Raw genomic sequence first — 27,929 nt, forward strand, 5'->3', positions numbered from 1 at the left:
ATCTCCTTGCTCTTTGATCTAATTTCTGCTTAAAATTCCTTCTTGACTGCAGTGCAGGATTCTACTGTGTGATGTCCCTCACTCTGCCAGTCAACAAGACAATGTGGCAGAGGCACCTGCCCAAGTGTTCTGCTGCAGCAGAAGCCTTGTAGTATCACAACCAATGGGCAAGGGGAACATGTGTGACCAAAGAAAGGCTTAATTCTTGAATATGCCTGGAATCATTGTTATCTGCAACAAACAAAAGCTCTAGATCAGGCAAAACCTGGAATTCCCTTCAGCCAATCTCTGGTATTCCTATTTTAAGGTCTCTTAGCAGGTCTTCAATTCCTTTAGTAAAAATGTTAAGTGTTTTAGAGCCTGCCATGCTGTGTTACATTTTTTTAGTACTAGCTGAACCAATCCACAAAGGGTGTTGAGAGATTATCCCAAGAGCAGACAAAACCAGGAAATCATCTTGTGATTCAGAAAACTGTGGGAAACATCTGTTCTCATCCAAGCAAAAAAGGACATTTGATTCTACAGTTCAGCCACATGCATACTTTACACCAAAATAGGAAAAGACATCTTGAATTTCCTGAGAGGCAAGAATATTTTGGGAAAATGCCTAATTTGGTAATGCAATTTTAAGTTGTGTTTGAAATTTTTTTGGTCCAAATTTGACGAAGACGTGATTTCCTGCTATGGAATTGCTACTGTAGCAATACCTTTAATGTAGTAAATGTCTAGTATTTATTACTCTTTAGCTGGGGCCAAGTAACTTAAAAGCAACAGGTACTGAATTATTTCATTGATGTAAGTTCACAAACTATGCCAAGTTAAGTTTTCTTGCATTTTCCAACACCAAACCCCTGCATCTCACTAGAGGCCTCTGTAACACCTCACGTCCTATGGACAGGAGCTCCAGCAAACCACAGTTGCATGGCCAGCACCTGCAGTCCCAGACCCTAGCTGGGGAACTGGTGACCTTCTGCACGGACATCTGGAGATCGTTGTCCCTCTGCCAAGGCAGGGGCAGCTGGAGGAGCGTGACACAGGAGCGTGTCTAGACAGGTTTTGAATGCCTCAAGAGAGGGAGAACCCATGACCTTCCTGGGCAGCCTGCTCCAGCGCTCTGCCAACCTAAATGTAAAGTTCTTTCCCATGCTGAGGTGGAATTTCCTGTGTTTGAGTTTATGGCCATTGCTCATCCAGTCACTGGGCACCACTGAAGAATCTGGCACCATCCTCTTGGCATCCACCTTTGGGATATTTTCATGTGTTGATGAATCCTCTGTCAGGCTTCTCCAGACTAAACAAGCCCAGTTCCTGCAGTCTCTCCTCATATGAGAGATGTTTCAAACCCCAAATTATCTTTGTGACCCTCTGCTGGACCCTCTCCAGTAGTTCCTGGTCGCGCTTGTACTGAGGAGCCCAGAACTGGACGCGGCACCCCAGACGTGCCTCACAGAGTGAGGTCCGTGGAGGCTGGCAATGGCCAAAGGGCAGGGATGGGACAGCTCAAAGCTAGAAGGGCGGCGGAAAGGCTCCGCTCCGGTCACGCGGCCCGAGCCGAGTCCCCGCCGCCACACTCCGCCTTCAGCGGCGCGCGCGGAATCGGCCGCGCGCACGGGCGGTGCCCCTTTCTAGTACCTTCCCCGTTGCGCTGCGTCATCACGGCGCGCGGCGGCCGGGCCGAGCCGTTTCCGGTGTCGCGGGCGCGGCGCGAGCGCTCGGCTCGAGCCGCCGGGAGCTGCCGGGAGCCGGCAGCCAGGCCCCCTGCCCTGCCCTGCCCTGCCCTGCCCTGCCCGGTCCGGCCCAGCCCAGCCCTGCCCTACTCCACTCCCTGCCCTGCTCCACTCCCTGCCCTGCTCCACGCCCTGCCTTGCCCTGCCCCGGCCCGCCCTCACACGGCAATGTCGGACAGAGCGGAGGGGCCCGCGGGGGGCCCCTCTGGCTCCCCCGGCTCCCCTGGCTCCCCCACCCGCGACTCCGCCGGTGTCTCCGAGCCGCGGATCATCAAAGTTACGGTGAAGACTCCCAAGGAGAAGGAGGAGTTCGCCGTTTCCGAGACCAGCAGCATCCGGCAGGTGAGGGGCGGCCGAGCAGGCTGAGGGGGCCGTCGGGGCCGCGTTGGGGCCGGGGCCGAGCGGAGCGCCGCCCGGCAGGGGAGCGCCGGCCCGCGGCTCCCGCCTCCGGCAGCGCGGGGCGAGGGCCCTGCCCGGTGACAAAGCAGCTTTTGCTCGCCCGGGTCGCACTGGGCCCTGTTGGCGAGCACCAGCACCGATCCCGGCCCAGGAGAGGACTGGTGCCATCGGAGGCTAGCGGGGGTAGTGGAGAAATGTGCCACCTCGTACCCTCCTCACCGACTTCTCTGTTGCGCTGCAGAGGGCCGGCTCGGAAGGTGAATGTAGCTCATTCGTGAACTCACTGAGTCGTAGAATCGTTTGGGTTGGAAGGAGACATCAAAAATCTTCCAGCTCCCCTGTTGTAGGCAGGGACACCTTCAGCTAGACCAGGTTGCTCAAGGCCTCATTTAACCTGGCTTGGAAAACTTCCAGGGATGGGCCATCCACAGCTTCTCTGGGCAGCCTGTTCCAGGGCCTCACCGCCCCCACAGCAAAGAATTTTTTCGTAATTGCTAATCTAAACCCACTCTCTTTCACTTTGAAGCTATTGCCCCTTGTCCTGTCAGCACACGTTCTTGCAAACAGTCTTGCCTCATCTTTCCTGTAAGTTCCCTTCAGGTACTGGAAGGCCACAATTAGGTCACCCCAAAGCCTTCTCTTCTATCATTTTCTAGCTGTGAGTTGTCCTGTTGAGCTGACTGGTTTTGGTGGTAGTCGTCTCACTGGCTGGCTAACATGACTGTAGAAAACATATGCAGTCACTTGTATCTCTCTGTTTCCAGTGTTTATTTTGATCTAACACTGTCTTTAGAAACAGTGAGTTGCCTTCAACTTTGGGAAGTTGTAGCCTTGAACTGTGTGTGTAAAATCTGCTGTCTCCTGTACTTTGATGTGCTAGTTACGGATATGGTACTTAGCATGGCATGGTTATGTCAGATAACCAAGGTATTAGGGATTTTGTGCCTCCCTGTGAAAGCCTGTACCACAGCTGCCTCTGTCTCGAGCTAGTGACACCTGCTGATTCATCTGCACTGTTTCCTGCAAGTCTTCTAGTTTTGTAGAAGGTTTGCTGCACAAGTATTGGCTAAAATTTCATTTATTTAAATTAGAAAGCAACAAATCATAGAAAAGGTGCTATCAAAATGTAAAAATGCAAAGTGTCCTGCTTATAAAGCACGTAGACATCACTAGATTCAGAACTTCTTTCATCTTCCATAGAATTTCCCAGTTTTCTCCTTGAAATGGCTCTAAATGTGGCAATTTTGTGCTATTCCACATTTTTTGTGTGTTACTGGTATTGCAGACTTCATCAAAAAAAAAATTACATGTCTGAAAGCACCACTAATGACTAGATACAGAACTTGGCATCATTCTTTAAGTGTGAGCTGAAGGACACTGTCTGGTTAATAGAAGAGATACAAAAGATGAAGTAAAGGCTCTGAAACTTCAAATGTAGTGCTAGCACTTCAACTAGACTGTCAGACTTTTGTTTCACCTAGCTGTTGTGAATAGAGAAAATGCTAATATTTTTTTCAGGGTTTTTTTTTGTCCTTAAGTTTAATCTACATTCAGTTTGGTTTTTTGGGGTTTTTTTGTTTGTTTGGTTTTTTTTTTTCTTTTGTACATCAGTGTTTGGGCTAGAAGTGTCCCAGACCTGAGTTTCATTGTGGTTTTCTCCAGCTGCCAATGCATTGAAGCTGCTTTCTTGTCTTCTCTAGTCTTTTGGCAGCTGCAGTGTTGTGTGCTGTGAGCTACTCTCTCTGCAAGCTTGATCTAGGCATTTCTCCCAAAAGTGAAATGTCTGTGTTTGCTTTTTAATGTTGTCCACTGCTTTCCCAGCAATCTCAGTCTGAAAGGGGTGCTTTTCATTTCTCTGTTCTCCATAGATTTGTGAGCAGCATCAATGCAGTTTTTGTAAAAGTCTTTGCAGTTTTGGGGCTTTTGTTTTGTTAGGATATTTCAAAAGACAGATTCATAAACTGAATCTAACCTGAGGATTTTGTTTGTCCTGTAAAGCAGTCAGCCATTAGTTGGGTCCTTTGGAAATAATAAACAGATTTGCTCTGGCTGTGAATTTTGTAGTACATTTGACTTTTTAACAGGTTTTTTTCATATTTGAATACTGGTGAAGCTGCCACATTTTCAAATAAACAGTTGTCATAAACCAAAATGGTTGTACAACCTATCAAGAGCATGAATTTTTACTGAAAGCAAAGGGAAGTTTAGGGAATTAACAGAGGACACTACTTCAGATGTCTTTGTTGTCTACAGAGATGTCTTTGTTGTCTATATCTTAAACTGTGAGTGTTGTATCTCTTGGAACTGTTGTTAAAATATTAGATTTGCAGTTATAACTTGATTCTTGTGAAGTAAGATTGCCCTGCTGGGTTGACCATTGGATTGAAGTCCCAGGCAGTGTAACAGCACTAAAAATGCACTGTCCCTGTAGTGTGACTAATATGAGCTTTTTCTCTTTAACTGCAAAAGTTAGCTGTTGATAATAATAAGCATCAGCAGTAGATGCAATGTTTCTAGAACCAGCCTTGAAAATAGGTTAATCTCAAATACCAGGCAAGTTGCACATCTGTTCAAATGCATCTGTGATCAGCAAGTGTTTTGTACAGTTGAGATAGGTGGGCCAGTAACTTGTCAGCTTAAAAAAAAAACCAAAAAAAAAAACCCAGCAAGAGAAACTCCCTCAGTATATTTCTATAGCTAACATTAGAACTTAAAGAATTGAGTTGTTTATTTTTCTTTATGGTCGTTTCAGAATACTGCTAGAACATGAACCTAGATTTTCTAGGAAAATATTTTGTGTCATCAGGGCCAAATTTAAGGGTAAAAAAAATTAAATTTTCTGTTGCCCCATTAATGTAAACCATGTCTGCACTTTTCTGTCAAAATTTTTTCCTGTATTAGAAGACTTCAGTAGAATAGATTTGTTACTGTGATCCTGTGTTGTGCAGCTAGAACAGTGAGTATGCAGGTTGGCATGGAAAACAAACTGAGTACAAAGCTACTCTGGGAGATCAGTTGATTTAAATTGCTGTCTATCTGTCTTTTCTTTGAAAATTATTTGATTGTGCTTAGCACAGTTTGGCTCAGTACTAGGAGAAGGACCAAATATTTGCATTCTTGACTGGGTATGATACTGATCTTTCTCAGAGCAGAGGCTTAATGAATACATGATGGGTGAAAGATTAATACCTATAAATATGTTGACTAGCTGACACTGACAGTGCTGATACTCCGGCTTACTAAGACGGTTTGTCTCTTGTCTTGTGCTTTCTTCCTTCAGTTTATTTTCTGAGTTCGTGGCAATACAGTCTTTGCAATTTCTTGCTTAGCAGATTTGTCTTAATGTGTTTGGTAAAGCCTCTATACAGAGAAAAAGTGTACTCATTTTAGGAACGACTCAAGTCTTAGTGGATGACTTGAGTTGTTTGAGTATTGTGATGTTGGCACCAGTTACATTGAAAACCAGTTTTTTTACCTTCATCATTTAGAATAAGGGAATTTTAGAAGAGTTAAAGCTTGCTGGTGCTTCTTGATGCTGTTTTAGTGCCCTGTGTTGAGATTTGCTGTATTTGTGAGTTTATTATAACTGGTCCAGAATTACTGTCTATGCGTGTGTAGCACACTGAAAGATACTGAGTTGTCCCTTCTGTGAGCATTCCAGCTCTGAGACACAGTAACATGTCTAACTGTGTGTTATTAACTTGTGGGCCAACAAGTGGATACAGTAATCTGTGCTAATAATTTCAGAAGCATAAAGTTCTTGCAGAGAATGATTGCCAGTCCTTTGATTATACGAAAATTTCAGAGCAATGCCATCAGGAAGAGTTAGTGAAATTGAGTTTAGCTCCACAGAAAACAGATTAGATCCTTTTGCAGGATTAGGGTCCCCCCCGCCCCCCCCCCCCCCCCCCCCCTTTTTGTTTAGCTTCAACCTTTAAATACAGTATCTCTTCAGTGTGGAATACAGTTTTCAGTAACAGCATATTTAACAGTTTCTAGTGTGTTTTCTAAATAGGTGAACACAAATGTGCTTTCTGCACTAGACTAAACTACAGATAAAAATCCCTGAGTTACTTAATTTTAAGTGTACATATATCCATTGTGTTGAGACTACTGATTTTTGTCAAGTGGAGAGCTTCTAAATTTTTGATTGAAATTACAGTACTGTTTATGGTTGAAACTTTAAATCCATAAATCCAGGATTTCATTTATGTGCCTGGATCTCACGATCCCAAACTGGTAGTGTTCTGCTTTATAAAGATCACACAGGTGTAAATGTTAAATTGTTAAAGCTTTGAATAGTTTGGTAGTGGAGCATCTTTCCTGGTTTGCATATGCTTTTAGTATTTTATGTAATGTTTTCCCTTTTAAGAAACTGTACTTTATAGGAACAATTCTTTTAACATGATCCAATTCTGTTTCACTGTTTTTCTGTAATCCAGGGATTACTGAATGCTACAAACCAAATAGGTTGAAACTATATAATGGAATCCAGTCTGTTCTTTGTTTCCAGGGTTGTGATTCAGGTTTCTGTTCTTTCTCAGGTGTCTCAAGGCACTTGAATACACTAAGCATTTAGTGTTAGATTTTCCATCATCTGGTGTCTCAGTGCATTGTAACACATCTGTGTGATTTATTATGGAGTCTGTCTCGTGATATACTCTCATTATACTTATTTCTTAACCTGTTTTTTTCCCCCTCATTTTGTGATATCAAAATTCTTTTAGAGCAATGGTAGGTGATTATTTTATGGAGTGACCTTCCAAAGTAAAAGTATGTTGACTTTTGTTGGCTTAGTTAGATGTAACTCAGAGGTATCAGTGGCCATAGTGCTCAACAGGTGTTTTCTGATAAATGACTGGCAAACAGAATAAAATAAGAAAACCTATTTAAATAGTAGTTGAAGTGTCTTTTGTGTAGATACCTCTCTGCATAATACTAAGACATTTATATTTTAAATTATTTTTAAGAAATATTATCTGTGTCAGATGCATTTGTCCTGTGAGTTTGTTTTGCTAAAATCCTCCACCCTCAGTCAGGGGTGTCACACAGTTTTAAAAAATTGCCATGTGTACAGTTCAAAATTGCCAACAGCATAGAAAACCTTAATGAATAATTAGCTGTGGTAAAAGTGTCATGTAAAGATTTTAAAAACCAATCAATATTTCAATAAGTGACTATAAACCTTGTCTCTGTTAAAAGGGTCATTGTCTGGGAGTAAAGTTAGGGTAAAATCTTAAGAATTTGGAAGATATGGTTACATGATGTTCTGGTTTTGACTGGAATAGAGTTCATCTTCTTCATCTTTGACTGGAATAGAGTTCATCACACAGTTTTAAAAAATTGCCATGTGTACAGTTCAAAATTGCCAACAGCATAGAAAACCTTAATGAATAATTAGCTGTGGTAAAAGTGTCATGTAAAGATTTTAAAAACCAATCAATATTTCAATAAGTGACTATAAACCTTGTCTCTGTTAAAAGGGTCATTGTCTGGGAGTAAAGTTAGGGTAAAATCTTAAGAATTTGGAAGATATGGTTACATGATGTTCTGGTTTTGACTGGAATAGAGTTCATCTTCTTAGTAGTTGATACGGTGCTTTGTTTTGTATTAAGTGCAAGAATAATCTTGGTAACACACTGATTTTGGCTCTTCCTAAACAGTGTTTTTTTCTAAAAAACAGTTGTTTTTTAGGAATGTTACTCCCTAACTCAGTGACCCCACTGATACTTCCCAAACCACACTGCCTCTCTCTCTCTCTCTCTGCCACCTTTTCCTTTCCCTCTCCCCTCTGAGCCTGAGTGCTTTATTTGTTAAATAATGTTGAATGTTGTATAAATTAGTTGAGTTGTAGAATACAGCTGAGAGTTTTCAAGATGAAAATAACACTGAAAAGAGGAGTTGAAGCATTTTCTATTTTTATGCAGCACAAAAACCTCAATGAGTTAACTTGAATCTTAGTGTCCTGTAACTTACAAAGCTTTTTTTCTCTTTTCACTCTTCTTAAGTTGTGAGTCAACCTAAGACATGCTGGAGAGGAGAGTTGGAAGCACAAAAGGTCGAGATCACAGGTCGAGATAAGAACAATTTACTGGAAACAGCAATGAGATAAGAAAACAAATATTAACAGCAACAATACTAATGACAAAGGGTGCAAGAAAATCAGTGATTGATACGAAAAAACTCCCTTGATAACTGACAATACTGGACATCTCCCTCCACCATGTTTTCTTGACCGGAAGGAACCCCTTTTCCCTGGAAGAAATTCCATTACCCAAGCTGCTGTCAATGACAAGAGGTGGTATAAAATAACCTCTGGGTCCAAGCCATGCCCCTTCCTGGCTTCTGCAAAAATTAACCTGTGGTGGTACCAGTTGTTGGTTTCTCTGGGTCTGGATTGAAGGCACTTGAGATGGTAGATCATGTTCAGACTCAAGTGTTTATTATTTCTTATCAGTGAAACAGTCTCACTACTGTGAGTTGGGCAGCTTTTCATTAGAAGGCACAAAATGGCTAACAATCTCTTGTTACAAGGTCTTTTAAGACTAAACTATCCAATTAAGAACTGACACTAGATTATTTTCCCTTTTAACCCAATAACTGATCCCAAAGAGCCCGCAATGCAGATGTTTCTGCTCAATTACAAAATGCCACCCAAACCCACAAAGAAGAAGGAAGAAGAAGCATGAAGAAGAAACCCAGGATGACGCCCTGTGCCCTCCATCTGGCTTCCGTCCACAACATACTAAAAATCCCAAAACCTACATTTCTTACCAAGTGATACACCTACACTACTCTCTATTTCACACTTTTGTGGATTCTAGTCTATCTTGAAGTCTAGGAAACTTCCTCCATGAATGAGGGTCAAAGTCAGTGCTCCCCTGGGGGTCAGGGCACCCCAGAGCAGACAGAAATATTCCCGGTGCCCTGGGTTTCCACATAAACCCTTTCTTGGCCTGAGCCAGGACAGTGCTTATTTTCAGTTTGTGTTGCTTTGCCAGTGATCAGGTACTAGCAAACAGGGGGAGAGTAGATTGCCAAGTGCTTTTAGGAGAGACGCGTTGCTTCTCCAACAAAGGCTTGGAGAATTGGTAGTGGCATGTTGAAGAATCCCTGAAGGGAATAGAAATGGCTAGAACTTTACACTGCCATGTGCTGCTGCAGTTCGCCCTTTATGGGCTGCTAGTCTTTTAAGCTCATCAAGAATCTGACTTTGTGTTTTGAAATGTGGTTTTTCTGTGAGTTTGATTTGATTGCAGACATTTGAGGAAATAATTTTATTATGAAACTAGCATGGGTCATCGGCAAAGCTACCATAAGATAGTAACTCCATTAAGACATGAAGGACAGTACTCTTACATAGAAACGTTATTTTGTGTGTTCTTTCTAGCTATGCTTTATCTGTTGTATTCCTGCTTGAAATGACAAATTCTTGTCTTCCTTCCTGTATAGTGTCCTAGAGTTGTGCAATGAAACCCTGTTTTTACTGACTCACTTTAAGTCAGTTGTAAGACGTCCAGGTCATGATTCATCCCAAAAGGAAACCACAGCTATCAGATGTGGCCATGAGTGTGTTTGGTTCCTTACTTCTTGGGTCAAGACGACCTGTAACCATTAATTCTGTTGTATAAAAGAAAGCTGTAGCTCATAAAAGTTTTTTTAGGGACCTGTTTTCTGTTAAAAAAACAGATGTTCATTGGATGTTAATTGCCCAAGACCTCTTCCAGGTTGTTACTGTAATTTAATTTTTACGTATGACTTACTAAGCTGAGGTTGAGAGAATTTGGGAAAGTATTTTTTAATTTATTTGTTTTCTTCCTTTTATTACTTTATCACAACACTTTGTTTTGTGAGTGGATAATAAGATCATTACAGTTAGTGGTTTTGATATCATAAAATGAGTCAACAGAAGCTTTTGAAACATTATATGGTTGTAATATGTCAAAGGAGAGTTTGAATGTTAATACTTTCACTTTACCTGGAATAACACTTTACCAGGTTCTTGCAAGGCCAGGTTGTCAGATGTTAATAGGTTAATGTTTAAATTATGGATCTGCTCTGCAAAGTGACAGTGCAAAACAATATCTGGTTTAGTCAGCTGTTCTACTTCATGTGCATTCAGATATTTGCTTTGTTTGGTGACAAAATGTTTACTTTGTCAGGTACCAGTATGCATTTTGTTCAACACTAGACATTAGCATTTTATGGTGTCCATCCATACCTTGAAAAAACTTGAGAGGCAATCAAGTTGAGCAGGTGTATGGAAAGTCCTAGATTGCTTAAGAGAGTTGGGTTTTTTTTTTAACAGTGAAGAAAAAAAGGCAACTTTTTTAAATGGTGATTATTTTAAAGTTCTGTGAAGATAAGGGTATTTGGCATGGAATTGAAAGTATGCACAAGAAGTGCTGGTGTGCTGCTAAAAAGCCAGTGAGTGTTCTCAACATGAAAAACTATACTGCTTTTGTATTTCAAAGCAAAAAAAAATTTTTTGTAAACAAGTTAACTTGAGGTAAAATGGCAATTTGGGCAAGGTCCTTCAACAACAGAAGCGTTGAATTTGTTCTAATTAATTTAAAATCTTCAAGTTGCCATGCTTTGAGGAGAATGTTACCTTGAATCAGCTCACTCTGGTTAAGAATGCTTTTTACTTTTCTCCCTAGGAAAACCAGGCCTCTGTCTAGACATTAGTCCAGTGTTTTAGTCTGATTCCCACTTGTTTCTCTCCACGTATTTTTGTAATAATCATGTAAAAAATTGACATGATTTTACATTATTTTTACTGTATTCAGTTACTAGAGGAGTACAGTGAACTAGTTTCCATGAATACACTAGGTTTCAAGTATGTTGAAACATTATTTTCATAACTTTGAGTTCTTTTCTATGCCCAGATATGACTGAATACCTTTGTAGTATTATTGCAATGAAGTAAAACTTGTATTTAGAACAATAAATCAAATGAGCTGACATTGTTGGTTGAATTGTTACATGATAATTAAAAGGATGAGTCACTGCATTAGGAGAATTGGATTGAAATGCTCATCATTTCCAGCCAGTGACGCTGAACTCCTTCGGCTTTTGGTTTCCCCAGTGGATGAAGTATTTTAACTGTAATTTACAGATACTGTTACTTAGTTATGTTGTGCAAACTGAAGACCTAAACAACACCAAAAAATTATTTTTTTAGAACTGCCTGAATTTCCATCATCATAATCTGTCATGGTTTAAACCCAGCCAGCAATTATCATGCAACTGCTTCTTCACTTTCTTCCTGCCTAGTGAAATGGGGAAGAGAATCAGAAAAAAAAAGAGTAAAACTCAGGGATTGATATAAGAACAGTTTAATATTTAAAATAACAACAGTAGTAAAAATAACAATCATCATAGTAATGAACAAGAGGGAGAGAGGAGTAAAACCCAAGAGAAACAAATGATACACAGTACAGTGGCTCAGCACCCACTGTCTGATGCCCATCCTGTTCCCTTCACTGGCAAATCCTTCAGCCACACTATCCAAGTTGGTGAGAGCAGGGGCTGGGAGAATGAAGAACCATCCCCTGTAGAAGATCAGGTTCAAGACCCTTGTGATCTGATGAGATACATCCATGGGCCCTGAGGGAACTGGGCAAGAAAGTAGCTAAGCCGCTAGCCATCATATTTGAAAAGTTGTAGCAGTTCTCCGTGGAAATTCCCACAGACTGGAAAAGGTGAAACAGAACATCCATATATTTTTGGGAAGGGAAATTGGGAAGACTCAGGGAACTACAGGCTGGTCAGTCTTACCTCAGTGCCTGGCAGGATCGTGGAACGGAACCTCCTGGAAATTATGCTAAGGAACATGGAAGGTAAGGAGAAGATTGGTGACATTCAACACAGTTTCACTAAGGACAAATGTGATGGTTGCCTTTGATGGTGTTGCAGTGGTGACAGATGAAGGAAAAGTGAGTGCTATCATCTACCTGCACATATGTAGAGTGTTTGACACTGTGCCACGTTACTTGGCTCTAAACTGGAGACCCATATTTTTGACAAATGGACTACTCAGTGAATAATGAATTTAAAGGGTTGTGGTGAATGCCTCATTGTCCAAGTGGAGACCAGCGATGAGTGGTGTCCTTAGGGATTGGTACAGAGGCAAGCACTGTTTAACATCTTTGTCAGTAACATAGACATTGGGATTGAGTGCACCCCAACAATGTGTGCCAATCAGTGTGGGATGAATGAGGTGCTGGAGGAAAGGGAAGCCAATCCTTGCCAGGCTTCAGAGGTGGGCTCATGTGAACCTCATAAAGTTAAACAAGGCCAATTGCAAGGTCCTACACTTGGTTTGGGGCAATCCCAAATACAAATACGGGCAGGATGGATTGGGAGCAGCCCTGAGGAGAAGGACCTGGGGATGCTGGTGGATAAGAGGCTGGACATGACCCAGCAATGTGTTCTCACAGCCCAGAAAGTTGATTGTATCCCAGGGTGCATCCAAAGCAGCATGGCCAGCAGGGTAAGCGAGGAGGATTCTGCCCCTCTGCTCTGTTCTGCTGAGACTCCACCTGGAGTGCTGCATTCAGCTCTGAGGACCCTGGCAGAGGAAGACATGGAGCTGTTGGAGTGAGCTGGGAGGAGGCCACCAAGATGATCAGAGGGCTGGAGTCCATGTCCTGTCAACACAGGTTGAGACACTTTTGTTCATCATGGAGAAGAGAAGCTCCAGGGAGACGTTAGAACTGCCTTTCAGTGGCCAAAAGGGACTTACATGAAAGATGGTAAGGGGCTTTTTATGAGGGCATGGAGTGATAATATGAGCGTAATCACTTTACCCTCTTTAATATTAAGAAGAAATACTACTGTGAAGACACTGGTACAGGTTGCCCAGAGAAGGCGGGGATGCCCCATTGCAGGAAGCGTTCAAAGCCAGACTGGACTTTGAGTAACCTGGTCTAGGGAAAGGCGTCCCTGCCCTTGGCAGAGGAGTTGGAACTAGATGATCTTTACATTCCTTTTCAACAATGTTTTTAGGACTTTGTCTTCCAAGTGTGTAGAGGATTTTCTTCCTCTGCCTCAGGAAAAAAGAAAAAATAAAGTGTATGAAGCTAATCTATTATTTAAGGTGTTTTTGACAGTTAATGCTTAGTAAGCAGTCTCTTTTGTAAAAGGTCTTGTATGGTAATGATTTCTCAATGATGAATGAAAAATGTGTTCATTCACTGTGACCTGGGCTGTAACTTCATTTTATGTAGCTGTGTCATGCATTAAATGAGAAAGCAGAGCCACCTAAAGTATAACTTTTGTCTGTGTGGAAAGGAATGCTAGTTTTGACACATGGAACGAAGGCAGCAAAAATACATCTAAGGAGAGAGTATACTCAGTTCAAGCAAAAGTCTAGACAGATTTATCCTCTTTATGGCATTGTGTCATCAATTCTTCAGCAATGGATGGCTTCAGTGGTATGCACATTTGTATATGTGTACTTGCTAGTATGTAATTATAGGCGTACTTTACCATGTATACGTATGGGTGTGTTTAAGTACTCTATATACTAGTATGTATTTACATCATGGATGCATGCTTGATTGAAGTCACAGTAGTCTTCAAGAGAAATTAGATTTTCGTTGTCATGACTTATGGAACTAATGATCTAGATGTGAAATTCTTCAGATTTCCTTTTCTGAATGACAAAGAAATATTTTCCATCTTCCTATGGACAGAAAGAAATTCAGGAAACAAAAGTAGTTCTAGTTTGTGAAATAGAGAATATGCAGTACAAGTGAGGTAATATAGCAAATGTAAAAACCAGCTTGTTCTTAAATTATTTTTAAAAATTGCAGTTCACTATTTAATTATATAAATGCATAATACTAATTTTTTTGTTTAGTTCAAGGAAGAAATCTCTAAGCGTTTCAAGTCCCACACTGATCAGCTTGTGTTGATATTTGCTGGAAAAATTTTAAAAGATCAAGATACTTTGACTCAGCATGGAATTCATGATGGACTCACTGTTCACCTGGTTATCAAAACACAGAACAGGTAATCTTAATAACAAGTGGTCTTCTGTTTACCTCTAGAGAAGTTAAAGTGCTTTGCATTTCTGTTGGGCAAAACTAGATTTGACTAAATCACCTTAGTCAGCTCCTTAGTTTCAGCCGCTGCAGGACAACAGTGAGGTTATGAAATTACACTGTTTTTTAAAATTTATCTCATATTTTATTTTGATTTATGTTTTTAAATACATTCCTTTTACTTTTTCTTTAGGTTGTTTTTTTTGGTTTTTTTTTGGTTGGTTGGTTTTTGTTATATAGCTTTTTTTTTTGTTCCAGCTGTGTGAAGTGCCAAAAAATCTTTCCAAAAAGCAGAGCAATAGATCCCTCAAAAGCAGTCAATAACATGTTCATTCTTTTAGAGTGAAAGTGCTTTTGCTTCTGTTCTACTTAGATCTTTTCTGTTTATGGTGAGGATCCCCTCTGATGTGAAAATGTCTTTATGTTGAAGGAAAGAGCATGAAGTGTAGGAGAGAACAGAAGTAGGCTTTCCCTTTCAAGGCCTTACCAAGACACAAAGGCTGGCTACTAACATTAGCATTAAATACAAATTCTTGTTGAAATTAGTATCATTACCATTAAATGTAGGTACTTTTTGAAATTGATACCTTCAGTTCTATATTCATGCCCTGGAAGGATTATGTTCCCTGTCCTGGAGTCAAAATACATGTTTGTACTCTCAGAGGTCTCCCTTTCCAGCCCTTTGCCTCCTCCACCTGAAATTTAGACTGATACAAGCCATGCCAGTCTTGAATACGGAATTAGGCAATACTGCAGTTCTGTTCCTTTTGCATCTGAGTGAGTGTTCTGCTGTTGCTATTTTTTTTTTTGTTGCTTTTTTTGCCTACAGTCTTAAGTGTGACAGAGAGGCACCATGAGTACTACTAGAAGGATGCTTTTGACTTGCACAGTCTTCAGAGGGTTTATAGTTTGGACCTACTGTAGCTATACATACTGAAATACCCCTGCCAGCCTCTTGGACCTTCTTGCACTTTGCCTCTGAGCAGAGGAACCCTCAGGAATGCAAATGTCAAACCTGTGGCTTTTGGGGAATTTTCAGTGTTCCTGCATCTGTCTTATCAGCATTGCACTCCATGTCTTCACTCATGCCGGCTTTTGTTTGAATCATTTTGGAAGGCTGTATTTCCACTATCTGCAGAATGTTTTAATCATTGGGAAAATGAAGTATGAGCTAAGAACTACAGATCCTTTGCATGTACATGTGCTGTGTTCAAATGATGCATTGAAGTTTTCACCTACTAGCTTTACTTGAATAAACTAAAAACATGGTAAAACCTGCTGGAGAGAATGTAAATCAGCATTGTCCTGAAATATCTCAGTTGTATTCTTGCTAAAATATCTATATTTTATGCTTGTCTTGAAAGACAAGATTTAGACCCTGCCAGTGTGGCCTGGAACATGCTGATTTTTGGCCCTGAGTATCGAGATTGATTTGTTCCCAGCTACTTTGCTACACTCTGCCATTTACTTTTCTGTTGACTCTTGCTGTTACTGTTGCTGCTGTGTATCTGAAAAAGTAAAAGTTATTTTCCAAAACTGGATCTGAAACTGATCTTTTCCCTTGTAAACTATGTTATTAGCTTTGTAATTTCAAAATGGTAATCTTCATATATCCCAGCCACATGCTTGTTAAAAAAAAGATTACTTTTTCTACTGTGCTACATTTTCTAGACTGCTACAGACTTTCAATGCACTCTTGTAACCTATCTTCTACAGTGTCAGAGTAGCAGTGAGTGATTAGCAATGGGCAGTGAAGATAAACAGAATTTCTGAATAGAGTTCTAGGTCAACAGGTGTCATTTGTTCGCAAGTGCTAGGTCAACAGGTGTCATTTGTTCGCAAGTGCTGGGAGGAAACATAATGGCAAAATGGGTGTAAAAGGCGATGTGCACTTGACATATTGCTGAAAGACTGAAGCTCAAAGGCTTGAAACTCACATGAACCATTATCTTCAAGAATATGCCCTAATTTGCACTGGAGCACTATTGTACTTCAGCTTTCAGTGTCACCTACTTTTCTGTCACACTTTTGACGACCTTTCATGTCTATTGCATGAAGCAGTATAATTGCTTCTCAAAATAGTTTCTCAGTTGAAAATACAAATAGGATTTGATGCTTGTTGTTTTTCTTTTGCTTATGGAGGAAAGATGTGTATGTTTTCTAGATGAAAGAAAACTCTAGAAGGAGAATCACAATCAGTATACAGCCTACCATCTTTCTCATTCAAGTTACAGCTGCTTGGCCAGTTATAGTCATCTTGTGTTCAAAGTTTGCAGTTGCTGATAATTAAGTTAAAGAACTATTAGAAACCTCAGGAGAATCTATGCTTTTAAAGCATCTTTCTGGGGGTTTTTTTTGTATGGTTGGGGTTTTTTTTCTGATGTTTGCTTGAGTGGAGCAATTGCAGGGTTATGTTATAGGAGAAAGGTCCTCCAAGGTGAAATGAAGTATGGAGACTAGTGTACTGCCAAATTCTCAAATCTTTTTGTGATGTCTGAATTCATAGTTTTAAAAAGTATTTTATTCTGTAGTACTGGAAATAGAGGCATTTATTGATTGTTGAACTACAGTAGAGAATTGATTTGGATTTCAAAGCAGTCTCTTTTCTTTAGAACAGAGAGGTCAGGTTAACTTTATTCAAGCTCAATTCCTTGATCTCTTTTACTGCATGGCAGCATTTATCTTTCTGCCTGCAGTAGAAGAGTGTGATGAATACACAGCCTGGGCAGGCTTTAGTGCCTGTGCTAAATTATGCTGGCTTTAGTGTCATGTGATTTCATTATCAGCTTTTTTTTTGAAGTCTTAAGGTTTGAGAGTTTTGAGATTTGTCTTCTAATAAAATGTGACATCAACTGAATTTCACATTCAATAAAGCATCCTATTAGAGATGTGGCATGAAATAAATTCCGCATTAAATTTGTCAGGCTTTATTTCCTGAAGGTGTGGGCATGTTATCAGTAGTATGGGAATATAGTGAAATAAGACATGGATCCTTAAAGCAAGGTAACGACAGAGAAAACAATTAATTGGCAAGCGTCATGGGGTAGGATGAGAAGGTGGTAATGGCTGCAGTGATATCTATCTGTTTTTTCACTATTTAAAACTACTGTTCTGAAAAACTCATGAAATAACAGGTGTCTCAGAAAGATTTATTACAGGAAGCCATGTGGGGATAACTGGGGTTATCCCCGGGTTATGACCAAGAATCAAAATGTAATTTAAGATTCTGAAGTATAATGCTTTAGCTACAAATGGCACTACTTAAAATAACTTGTTACACTCTATAAAGTTTTAAAATTGCTTTTTTAGATCACAAGACCACCCAACTCAACAGGCAAACACGTCTGGGAGTTCTGCTACCACATCAACATCAAGCAGTAGCACCTCAACACCAGCGTCAACAAATAGTAATCCCTTTGGCCTGGGTAAGAATATTTGTTAGGTGGAATGGTGGGTATCTTCTCTTGAATTCCACTAATTGTGCCCAAAGCTTTATCCCAATGTAGACAAAACTTGAAAAACAAAACCCAAACAAACACATCAGCCAAAAAATTAATTACAGTTATATATTGAATTGGCTGTAGAAGGTTTCTGATCAGTAAGTTACCAGAGGAGAGTTGTTTCATTAGTTTTATAGAGAATGATGAAATAGTTTGGGTTGGAAGGGATACCTGTTAAGGTCATCTATTCCAACCTCTGTGCAATTAGCTGGGACATCTTTAAACAGATTAAGTTGCTCAGAGCCCCATCCAACCTGACCTTGAATGTTTCCAGAGTTGGGGCATCCATCACCTCCCTGGATAAACTGTTCCAGTGTTTCACCACAAACTTCACTACAAGATTTGTACTGTTTCACCTTCAGTGGTAAGGTGCTACTGATGTTATATTTTGACACTAAGGGTAATGAAATGCCTTCCAGTGTCTTTGTTCTACTTAATAGTGCATCTGAATTCCTGTTATCTGAATACAGATGAATCATCGAAGGACCTGTGACATAAAGCCAAGATCTGCAATAAAAGCAACAAAATTGCTGCTAATCTTACAATTAACTATTTCTCAGGTTTCAAGTCTGATAGTATTACAAGTCTTCACTTCTATGAATGAAGAGGCTGCAGTCTGTTGACTTAAAAATTATAATCTATTTCCATAGTTGTGGTGGGGTTTTGTTTCATTCTTTTTTGTCTTTTTTTTTTTTGCTTTTGGGAGTGAGGAAGAAGTAGAATTGGAAAAGCCAATTATAGTAAGCAGATGATTTCTTAGGTTTTAATCATTCTTTGGTCTGTTTAGTACCTTCTGAAACTTTTTATCTGGATTCAGCAAAGCACAAAAATTCAAAATGTAATTTGCTCTTGGTGCGTTATTACCAGGAGGAACACAGGTTTTACATTTAAGTAGAATTGGAAATATTATTCATATTGGGAGTTCACTCTTAGTTACAGTTTAAAACCAAGAGGAGACAGATAAATTATTACAAATGCAGTTGTTAAATGTTGCTGGAGGGACATGGACCTAAAGCCCCCAGACTCAAACATTTCTTGTATCTTGGCTTTGGAAAATGAGAAGAAAAGTTGTTAGAATTATAACAAATTTTATTTAGAAATAAAGTTTGTTGGATTTTTAGTTATGTGTCTTATTCTTTAAGGAAGCATACCCTGAGTGAGTAACTACTGAACAGCCTTGAAAAAGATGGGACTTTCCATTCATTTTTGTTATTTTGAAGTATGAGATATGTTCAAGTATTTTGTATTTAGAAAAAATCTGGATGTGATTGGAAGTATAGTCAGTGAATTTTTTCATCCTCTTGTAGGTGGCCTTGGAGGTTTGGCAGGCCTGAGTAGCCTGGGCTTAAATACTTCAAACTTCTCGGAGCTGCAAAGTCAGATGCAACGACAACTTATGTCCAACCCAGAAATGATGGTTCAGATAATGGAGAATCCATTTGTTCAGAGCATGCTTTCAAATCCTGACCTTATGAGGCAGTTAATTATGGCTAACCCTCAAATGCAGCAACTGATACAGAGAAATCCAGAAATCAGTCACATGCTGAATAATCCAGATATAATGAGACAGGTATGTAGAAAGATCTATTAGTTCATGACTTGTGATTCTGCTGTTACGTAAACAACAGAGCCAGAATTGGACATACTTATGGAGTTTGTGAACATTCTTTAAGTATTTAGTCTTACTCGAAATCCATAAAAGGTTGCCATAGACAACCAGTGTCTACATTTCTTGTTGTTAATGTCCAAAATAGACTGATATTTCAGAAAATCTGCAGCATAGTTTTTGAAAGTCACTGAATACATGTCTTCTGAGGCTAGAACTGGATGTGGCTGTCTGTCCTTGAAACCTGTTGTCTAGCCAGGAATTTTACCATAAGTTGTAATTCTCAAAAATTCTGCATATTTTCATTGTGTCTCACTGTGGGTACTTCTAAATGCTTTTTAAATTAGAAGATAGATATGTTGTGTGGCAAAACCCAAAGAGATTAATAGATACTTTTGAAATTCTATGTATTTATTTTAAATTTCATATTATAGGTTGCCTGCTGTAGTGATGTTAGAAATAGTTAGAATTAGGGTAGAATGCTGGCTAAATACTGAATTGTGTTGATTCACACTGTGCTGACAGGTTGATTCAGCTCTAATCATACTTTTAAACTAGGTTAGACAGGGATAACTGAGATATTACCAAATGCTGACGTTTTCACTTTAGAATGGATTTCTTATTAATACAGATTAAACGTTCCACTTCTCTAGACACTAGAACTTGCTAGAAACCCTGCAATGATGCAGGAAATGATGCGAAACCAGGATCGAGCTTTGAGCAACCTTGAAAGTATACCAGGGGGATACAATGCCTTGCGGCGTATGTACACAGACATCCAGGAGCCAATACTGAATGCAGCACAGGAACAGGTGAGAAAAGATTACAAATGACACAGAAAGGAAATACTTAATATTTAATAAAATAATTTAAGTAATTAAAATTTCCAGATGTTTGTTTGACAAAACAATTTTTGAAACTTGAAGTTGTAATGTAGCCTTTTACTCTTGAAAGACCTTTAAAAATCGTGTTCTTCTGAGCCTGAAGAAATACAGCTATTACTTTGTGTGATTGAGAAGCTATTTTAAAGTTAATAGATTCATTTGTTACTTAATTTTTAATTCCTTTAATTCACTGCCTTAAGATTTGGAGGTCCAGTAAAATCCTTTTAAGGGTGTGTTTAGTAACTTTTAACTGAAGGTGAGAAGAATAAAAGATTTTAAAGTCAGAAATCAGTGTGCAAGACACAATTTTACTCTGATCAAAATACAATGCAGTAGCAACAATTTTTGAAATGTGATTTAATTTTTTGAGGGAGTCCTAGTATCTCTCAGTGTTAGTGTATTTTCATAATATTTACATTTAATTACTGTAGACTGGTGAGTATAATTGATTAGAAGCCATAAACATTTGTTTTTATGTATGATTTATAAATTTGTAGATGATAAGTCTTTGCTTTCCTTTGTAGTTTGGAGGTAACCCATTTGCTTCTTTAGTAAGCAATGCATCAGCAGGAGGGGACAATCAGCCATCTCGTACAGAAAATAGAGATCCTCTGCCAAATCCGTGGGCTCCTCAGTCCAGCTCACAGACTTCCACAACAAATACTGGCACTACTGGTGAGAGCAGTGGCAGCAGTAATGACGAAAGTAGCACTTCAGGCACAACGGGACAGAGCTCAACTGGACCAAATTTGGGACCTGGGCTTGGAGGTGTGTTTGTTACTGCAACTGTATATATTTGTACATACTTGCAAACTTATTGAAATTATTCTTTCATTGGGCAGAGAGTTTTTGATTCAGTTTTTATTGCTATTTGCTTTTGTAGAACTATTATTAAAGTCCTCTGAAGAAAAAATAAAAAAATAGGAAAAATAATCTAAGTGATAATAATACTTAAAATAACAAAGATAGTGATTCTGCGGATGAATTGTTGTATTTTTTCTGTTCTAAGGCAAATGAGAAAACAGGTAATAATGTGAATAGTTGATGGGAGTGTGTGTTGGGTACATCTGTCTTAACTTCTACGGTAGATGTGTCTGTGTAACTAGAACAGCTCTGAGGTAAGTTTCAGGGTCTTAAACTCATGAAAACCAAGTGGTTATATTCTGGGTTTAGATAGTCTACTTTCTCTGATGATAATCTGAATGCTTACCAATGCACCCTTTACCTTTTCTTTAAGCTGGTATGTTCAATACACCAGGAATGCAGAGCTTATTACAGCAGATAACAGAAAACCCACAACTTATGCAGAATATGTTGTCTGCACCCTACATGAGAAGCATGATGCAATCGTTAAGCCAGAATCCCGATCTTGCAGTACAGGTACATTGCATTTAGTATAGTAATATATTCTGTGTATTAAGGTAAAAAAAGACAAAATCCAAAAGCTCAAAAATTGCCTGTGGCAAATGGGCCAATTTTAAGTGTTAATTCCTAAGTAATTACTGAAATTATTAGCTGCTTATTTTCAACAATTTGTTGCCTTGAGTTTCTTCAATTTGTAGTTGGATATCATGCCTGATATGCTTCAGAAATCATTATGGGGTTGTGTATGTTTTGCACAGCCCTAAACTTGCGATCCAGCATTAGAAACAGACAAAAAAAGTGCTTTCATTATGAATTAAGGTTGAGCTAATGGTAAATAAATACCCCCTCTAGTCTGGGGGAAGTGAAGGGAGGGGACTTGGTGCCGTATCTAGATATTATTCTGTTTTTAACTTCTTATTTTTGACCTGTGCCTCACTGTAAAAGTAGAGATGCTGTTTTATGAATGGTGTTGTAGAAGTGCTTCGAATTTTTATTTAAAGTGGTAATATTGAAGCTCAGATTCTGAACTGACATTGAAAAAATATTACCTCTTTTGAGTTAAATACTTATTGGAAATATCCTTGACTTCAGGTGATATTTACAGCAAAGCTATTACTTAGATTTGTAGTGGAGGCTGAACAGAAAAGTATTTTCTTGTAATACTTTGCAAGACTGCCTTATTTGTATCTGGAAATCCATTCACTTAAAAGAAAAAAAGAACCAATGAAGCAAAAGTAAACAAAAAAAACCCCCAAAAAAACCCCATAAAAACAAACAAAAAAAACCCCACAACATACACCCCCAGAAAGTTTTGGCCAAAGGAGTAGATGATTATTATTCTGTGAGGTAATTTTCATAGACTATTACTTTTTTCTCTGTATTATCTGTAGTTGTTTTAAAACCTCCAGTGGTTTTTACTGCTTGATCTTTGAAGTTAAATATTTTTGTCCTATAGATGATGTTGAATAATCCTTTATTTGTTGGAAATCCTCAACTTCAGGAACAAATGAGACAACAACTTCCAACTTTTCTTCAGCAAGTAAGATGAGATACTAGCTCTTAATAAAGGTCTTCAAGTCAATGAGCAATATATTTGGTAAACTGGTGCCTGTCTTTGATTTGGCTAATAGCTAGATTCTGTAATATATTCTCATTAGCTTTAGATACTAAGTTAGATTGTCCCTTAATAATATTCTTGCTAATGTCTCCATCTCTTTCAAAAGTTAAACCTGTTGTCTGTGACTAGCATAACCACTAAGATTTGTTCTTGCTTCTTTGCTTAGAAGGAATAAATGCTCTTACTGCACACCAGCCAGAAAACACCTGTTTGTGACAAAATTTGTTTCAGAAATTAAAAAGAATAGTACTTTTCACAATACTAGTTAAAGTTTCAGTATGCTTTTCTCATGCCTCTTCAAACCTGCATTAAATATTTGGAAAAGAGGTCCTTGAGCATGTCTTGAAAGACCCAAGTCATTAGCTAGTTTAAAAGAAGTGGGTTCTGAAGTCTTTTGTGGAAAGATTGCTCCACCATTGTCTTCCGCCCATACCAACATTGTGTTTGCAGCCCAGGTATCTGTTTAGTATTAGTTGCCACAGTGTATAGTAGTACTTGCTTCCTAAATAGAAGCAAGCAAGATTTTTGTAGGAATTAAAAAGCTAATCCACTGCATGAGTTCTTTTATTAGGCAGTCCTTGCAAATCAGTGTAAATATGCATTGCCAAGATCTGGCTGCACACGGGAGGTTTTATGAGTAAAATAATGAGCACGTACATGAATTACAGTAGCATGTTCAGTGTTCAGAAGATAGTTTATATTGTTTGAACCACATGAATGGCTGTGGTGTTTTGTATTGCCACTGCTTTGTAATGACTCAGTAGTAGCAGAGGAGCCAGTACATTTATGTTTTGAAATCTGTGAATAATTGGTAATTAATGAATGCACAGTAGGAATCATATCTGTTTCCTTTGTGTATCTCCTTCTGTTATTAGCACCTTGGAATTTATCTGCACATATAGTTCTCTGTTGTATTCACTGTCTGAAGTTAGATGATTAACAGCATTAGAAGGTGAGGTGTGGAGAAATAGCTGGATATTCTCAGAATGTTGGTAATATTTCAACGTATGTTTTCTTGCTTATCTACCTGTGTTTATATTATGGGACTGGGGGACAGAAACCATGGAATCTGCATAATGGAAGACATCTTTTGCAATTAAGGGCAATTGCCCAGCAGAATTAGGGAAAATGGCTGCTACTGGAATTAATAAGATTAATAGAGATGAGATCCAGGTCACCTAAGTGCTCTAAGAGTAGTTGGGCCAGCATTTATGTAAGACAGCTTCAAATATCAGACTGTAAGTCAAGATTTAAATATTTTCATAAAGTAGTTGCAGCAGCTTTATTTGGAGACCCCAAAATGTTTATCTCTTTAAATCTGAGTAATCTTTTCCATATACTATTCATTGATTTGTTGACTTTTAGCTATCATGAAGATAAAAGTCCAAGAAATTAATGGAGAATATTAATTGCTCTTCTGAAGTCTCTTTAGGCACTCAGATCAGAGTTCTTCATGTCCTGTACTGTAGTTCTGCTCTGCAGTAGGGGAAGTTTCACCTTAATCTGTGATTTCCACATTAATCAAATGTGGTTTATCAGCAAAAGTAACCTGGTCTAGTTGCCAAGGGAAAGCTGCCCAGATCAGTAAGCCTATCTGCTCTTTGGTCTGATTACCAAAACCATGTTATTTTAACTGAAACATTGCTTTTTGTGTACCTGTTGCATCTCTATGCAAAGGTGAGCATAAGCCACTAGTTTTGTGTCTAAAATAATTACGTTTTTGGATGTTTAATTTCAGAAATGAAAAGGATTTGCCTTCTAAATTATTTGATTATGTGAAAGCCTATTTGTAATTGAAGTCACAGTAGACAGAGCACCCTTGAATATTATACATTTGCTTGTTGGTATATTTTCCAGTATGTTTGTTCACATTTCAGGCTGTAAGAGCAATACAGATAAGATATGTACAAATAGTCACAACCAAATTGCTCTGATCTGAAATCAGCTAGGAAAAAGGAACTTAGTACTTTTTCTTAGGTATTTTCTGGTCAAGTTTTGTCATATTCAGCATTGTTGCTTACCAGTAGTATGATATAGGAGACTAATTCTAAAATAATATACTAACACAGTCTTGTAGCCTTTGAAAGATTGAAATCTGTAATGAAAAATACTTCTCCTTGTATAATTCTTGTTCAAGAGGCTTTTTCTACATCTAGAGAGTTCCTTCATCACCTTCTATGGAAGTTTTCTCACAGAAGAAAAATAACTGAAGGATTTCCTGTAATATTCAACTACAAAATCAAAAGCCAAGTTCTGAAATTATGTCAGATTCTATGAGACATCTAGTGATAAAAATTACCTTGAAACGTCTACATTTACTGAAGAGTTTCTCTCCTTCTCTTAGATGCAGAATCCTGACACGTTATCAGCTATGTCAAACCCCAGAGCAATGCAGGCTCTGCTACAGATTCAGCAGGGCTTGCAGACATTAGCAACAGAAGCACCGGGGCTTATACCAGGGTAAGAATTGATCTTACAAATTTGGACAGGAAGTCTTCCCTTGTTTTGGTTACTCTTTTTAGATTTAGAGATTTATACAGTCTTTATTAAAGATTCATCCTCTTGCCTTTTTTAGTTTAACCATATTATTTTTAGAACCTGTCATATTTGTCTGCTGTGCAATTCTAAACAGTGATAACTCTAGGCTTTTTCTCAGTACTTTACTCAAATTGTTATCCTCTCTTTCACAGAATTTGTACCTACTAATTACTGAGAAGAGACAAACTAGTGTTTATTATTCAAGTGGTGTATTTATTTTCCTGTAATTTATACAGGTTTAATCCTGGTTTGAGTGGAGGGGGAAGCAGTGGAACTCCTACAGCATCCACTGTACCTAGTTCTGTTTCCACTGAAAATACAAGTCCGGCTTCAGGAACTGCTGAACCTGGTCACCAACAGTTTGTCCACCAGATGTTGCAGGCACTTGCTGGTGCAAATGCTCAGGTAATGTACATCATTATATTTAGATATTTTTGCTTTTATTCTTAATTGTAAAACACTGGAAAGACAGGTAGTTGAGGGGAGAGCCCACTGGATGCTTCTGGTCAAAGGTCAGTAGAAGAGGCTTCAAAGTGCTGTTGCAGCTGTGCAAGTAAATACTGAAAAAATACATCCTCTGTCCTGATGAAAAACATGCCTCTGAAGGTCATATCATTAAGACAATGCAGGATTTTGCCATGATGTTGTGTAATCAGGATCTTCCTATAAAGCACAGCTAAGAGTTTGCCTTAGACTCAAGCTTTCTAACAATCAGGATTTTGGTAATTTTAGTCAACAGATACTTGAGAGTGTTACAAAAGTGATGATCTTTATGTTGAAGAAAAATAAAGCCTGTGATGTTCAAGATTGCTGACAACAACGTAATCTTTTCTGTTCCACATTGCTAGGTTGAGCTCTGTTTTGTTTTAAAAAACCAGCTATATGCATAACTTTAAGAAACAGTTCATGGACATACATGCACCCAATTTAATGTGACTCCTACACTATTAGTCAGTTTTTCCTGGAGTTCAGGAATGGTATGTAAGTGTAGATAATTTGATGTTGCTGACTTGTTAAAAAAAATTTCTTTAGTTGCTAATTGAATTTATCTGAATATATTTTTTGGAATTTGAAAAAGGTGTAGTCAAAAATTAGAAAAGACAGAGTGGTGCAGAACCCAGCTGTGTTTAAATTGTGTATTTTGCTAAATATGTATGATGGTTTTATAGCTTGAAATTTTGTTCTTAGCAGTTACAAAATCCAGAAGTTCGATTTCAGCAACAACTGGAACAGCTGAGCGCAATGGGCTTTCTGAACCGTGAAGCAAATTTACAAGCACTAATAGCAACAGGAGGAGACATCAATGCAGCTATTGAAAGGCTGCTTGGTTCTCAGCCTTCATAGCAGTGTTTCTTTTAACTTGAAAAATGTAATTTATTTTTGATAACACCTCTTTAATCTTTCAGATTGCTTTATTTCATTCTGACTCTTGGGATTGTCTTGTTATAACTAAAACCAATCTGATGCATTTGAAGGTGGAGTGCAGTAGTTTTCTTCAGACTTTGGGAATCAATGCATGTTCACTTTTGAGTGCATCAGTTCTTTTGTTCAGCATTATTTGTGATTTTTTTGGAAACAGTATCAGCTTTCACAGTTGGATGAACAAGTTTTGTCTGACCTACAAATGGCCAATTTATTTACTACTTAAACAGTATCCTTCAATAGTAATTTATGTAGATTACACATTAAAAAGGAAAAAAATTATTGAAGCTGTGGGTACCAATACTGCTTATTGTGATTTTAGCATGTTTTATTCTCTTGACTAGCAAAATGCTGGAAGATTTATACCACTTGAGTAATCTACCATCTTTTACTTTAATTTGTCTAAGGTATAAACACAATATATACAACAGAGACAGCTCATTTCTAGAGATGTACACAATGCAATAGAGTGAAATTGTAAGCAATGAAAAAACAAAAAAAACCCCAAAGCAACAAGAAAAAACCCCACAAAAAAAAAAAAACCCAAAAACAAACAAGCAAAAAAAAAAAAAAAAAAACCCACAAAAAACTCCAAAAAAACCGACAAAAAAAAAACCAACATCATAGGACTTGAATTTGGTGTAGAACTGCCCAGGATCTTTGGTAACTGAGAAAAAATGCTTAAGCAACTTCAGTTAAAATATGCTAGAATTACTGTTCTGGTTGTCTCTTTACATTTAACTGTACAGAAACTTGCATTATAACATTATTTCAATATTCACAGATTTAACTGTAAATTACTTTTGTCATTGTCCAAATTAAAGAGCCACAGCCTTGTGCGCTGGAATTGCTTCTATGGCTATTTGGCTTGTTCCACTGAGATTTTTAAATGTATTCTGATTTATAATTGGAGAAATTACTTCTATTCATGGTCATGTGATACTCTAATTACTTTTAACCACCAAGTAAAAAAATACTGTATATCTTTTGAGTTTCTATTGGTAGTTACTTCTCTTGTGCACAGGTAATAAATGAATTAAAAAAATCTTTAAGCATCTTGTTTCAGTGTGTTTGCAATTGTTCATTACCTAAAAATCAAGATGACAGTCCATCTTAAAAGCATTTGAGTGAACTCAAGTTCTGGCAATACTTACCATTTCTGCGCTAAAACTGGTTAACAACTCCTGTGGTGTGAGGTGGACAGAGGAGAATAAGAGATGGATGATGTTGAAGACTTTTAGCTTAGATGAAGTAGGGATTGCAGAACAAAAGTTGAAATGAATCTCGTTTTTATTGCTCTTTTGTGTCAGTTTAATGGACT

General features: G+C 38.4%; 1 protein-coding gene across 6 annotated transcripts; it reads left to right on the plus strand.

The window, feature by feature from the left end:
- Positions 1 to 1,588: 1,588 nt before the first annotated feature.
- Positions 1,589 to 27,668, plus strand: UBQLN1 (ubiquilin 1). 6 transcript variants are annotated; one of them, XM_071424855.1, is made up of 12 exons: positions 1,589 to 2,069; positions 13,993 to 14,144; positions 17,486 to 17,601; positions 17,951 to 18,040; positions 18,984 to 19,246; positions 19,936 to 20,094; positions 20,691 to 20,934; positions 21,404 to 21,546; positions 22,487 to 22,570; positions 24,993 to 25,108; positions 25,423 to 25,591; positions 26,375 to 27,668. In XM_071424855.1, the coding sequence occupies exons 1-12, from the start codon at positions 1,896 to 1,898 to the stop codon at positions 26,528 to 26,530; spliced, it is 1,866 nt and encodes a 621-aa protein (XP_071280956.1). In that variant the 5' UTR covers positions 1,589 to 1,895; the 3' UTR covers positions 26,531 to 27,668. The 6 variants fall into 6 exon arrangements, with proteins under 6 accessions (XP_071280956.1, XP_071280958.1, XP_071280959.1 ...); XM_071424857.1 differs by having other exon boundaries at positions 26,378 to 27,668; XM_071424858.1 differs by lacking the exon at positions 22,487 to 22,570.
- The last annotated feature ends 261 nt before the right edge of the window (positions 27,669 to 27,929 follow it).

The sequence above is a fragment of the Agelaius tricolor genome, unplaced genomic scaffold (assembly GCF_023055355.1).
Source record: "Agelaius tricolor isolate 1412-34295 unplaced genomic scaffold, bAgeTri1.0.p SCAF_4, whole genome shotgun sequence".
NCBI lineage: Eukaryota > Metazoa > Chordata > Aves > Passeriformes > Icteridae > Agelaius > Agelaius tricolor.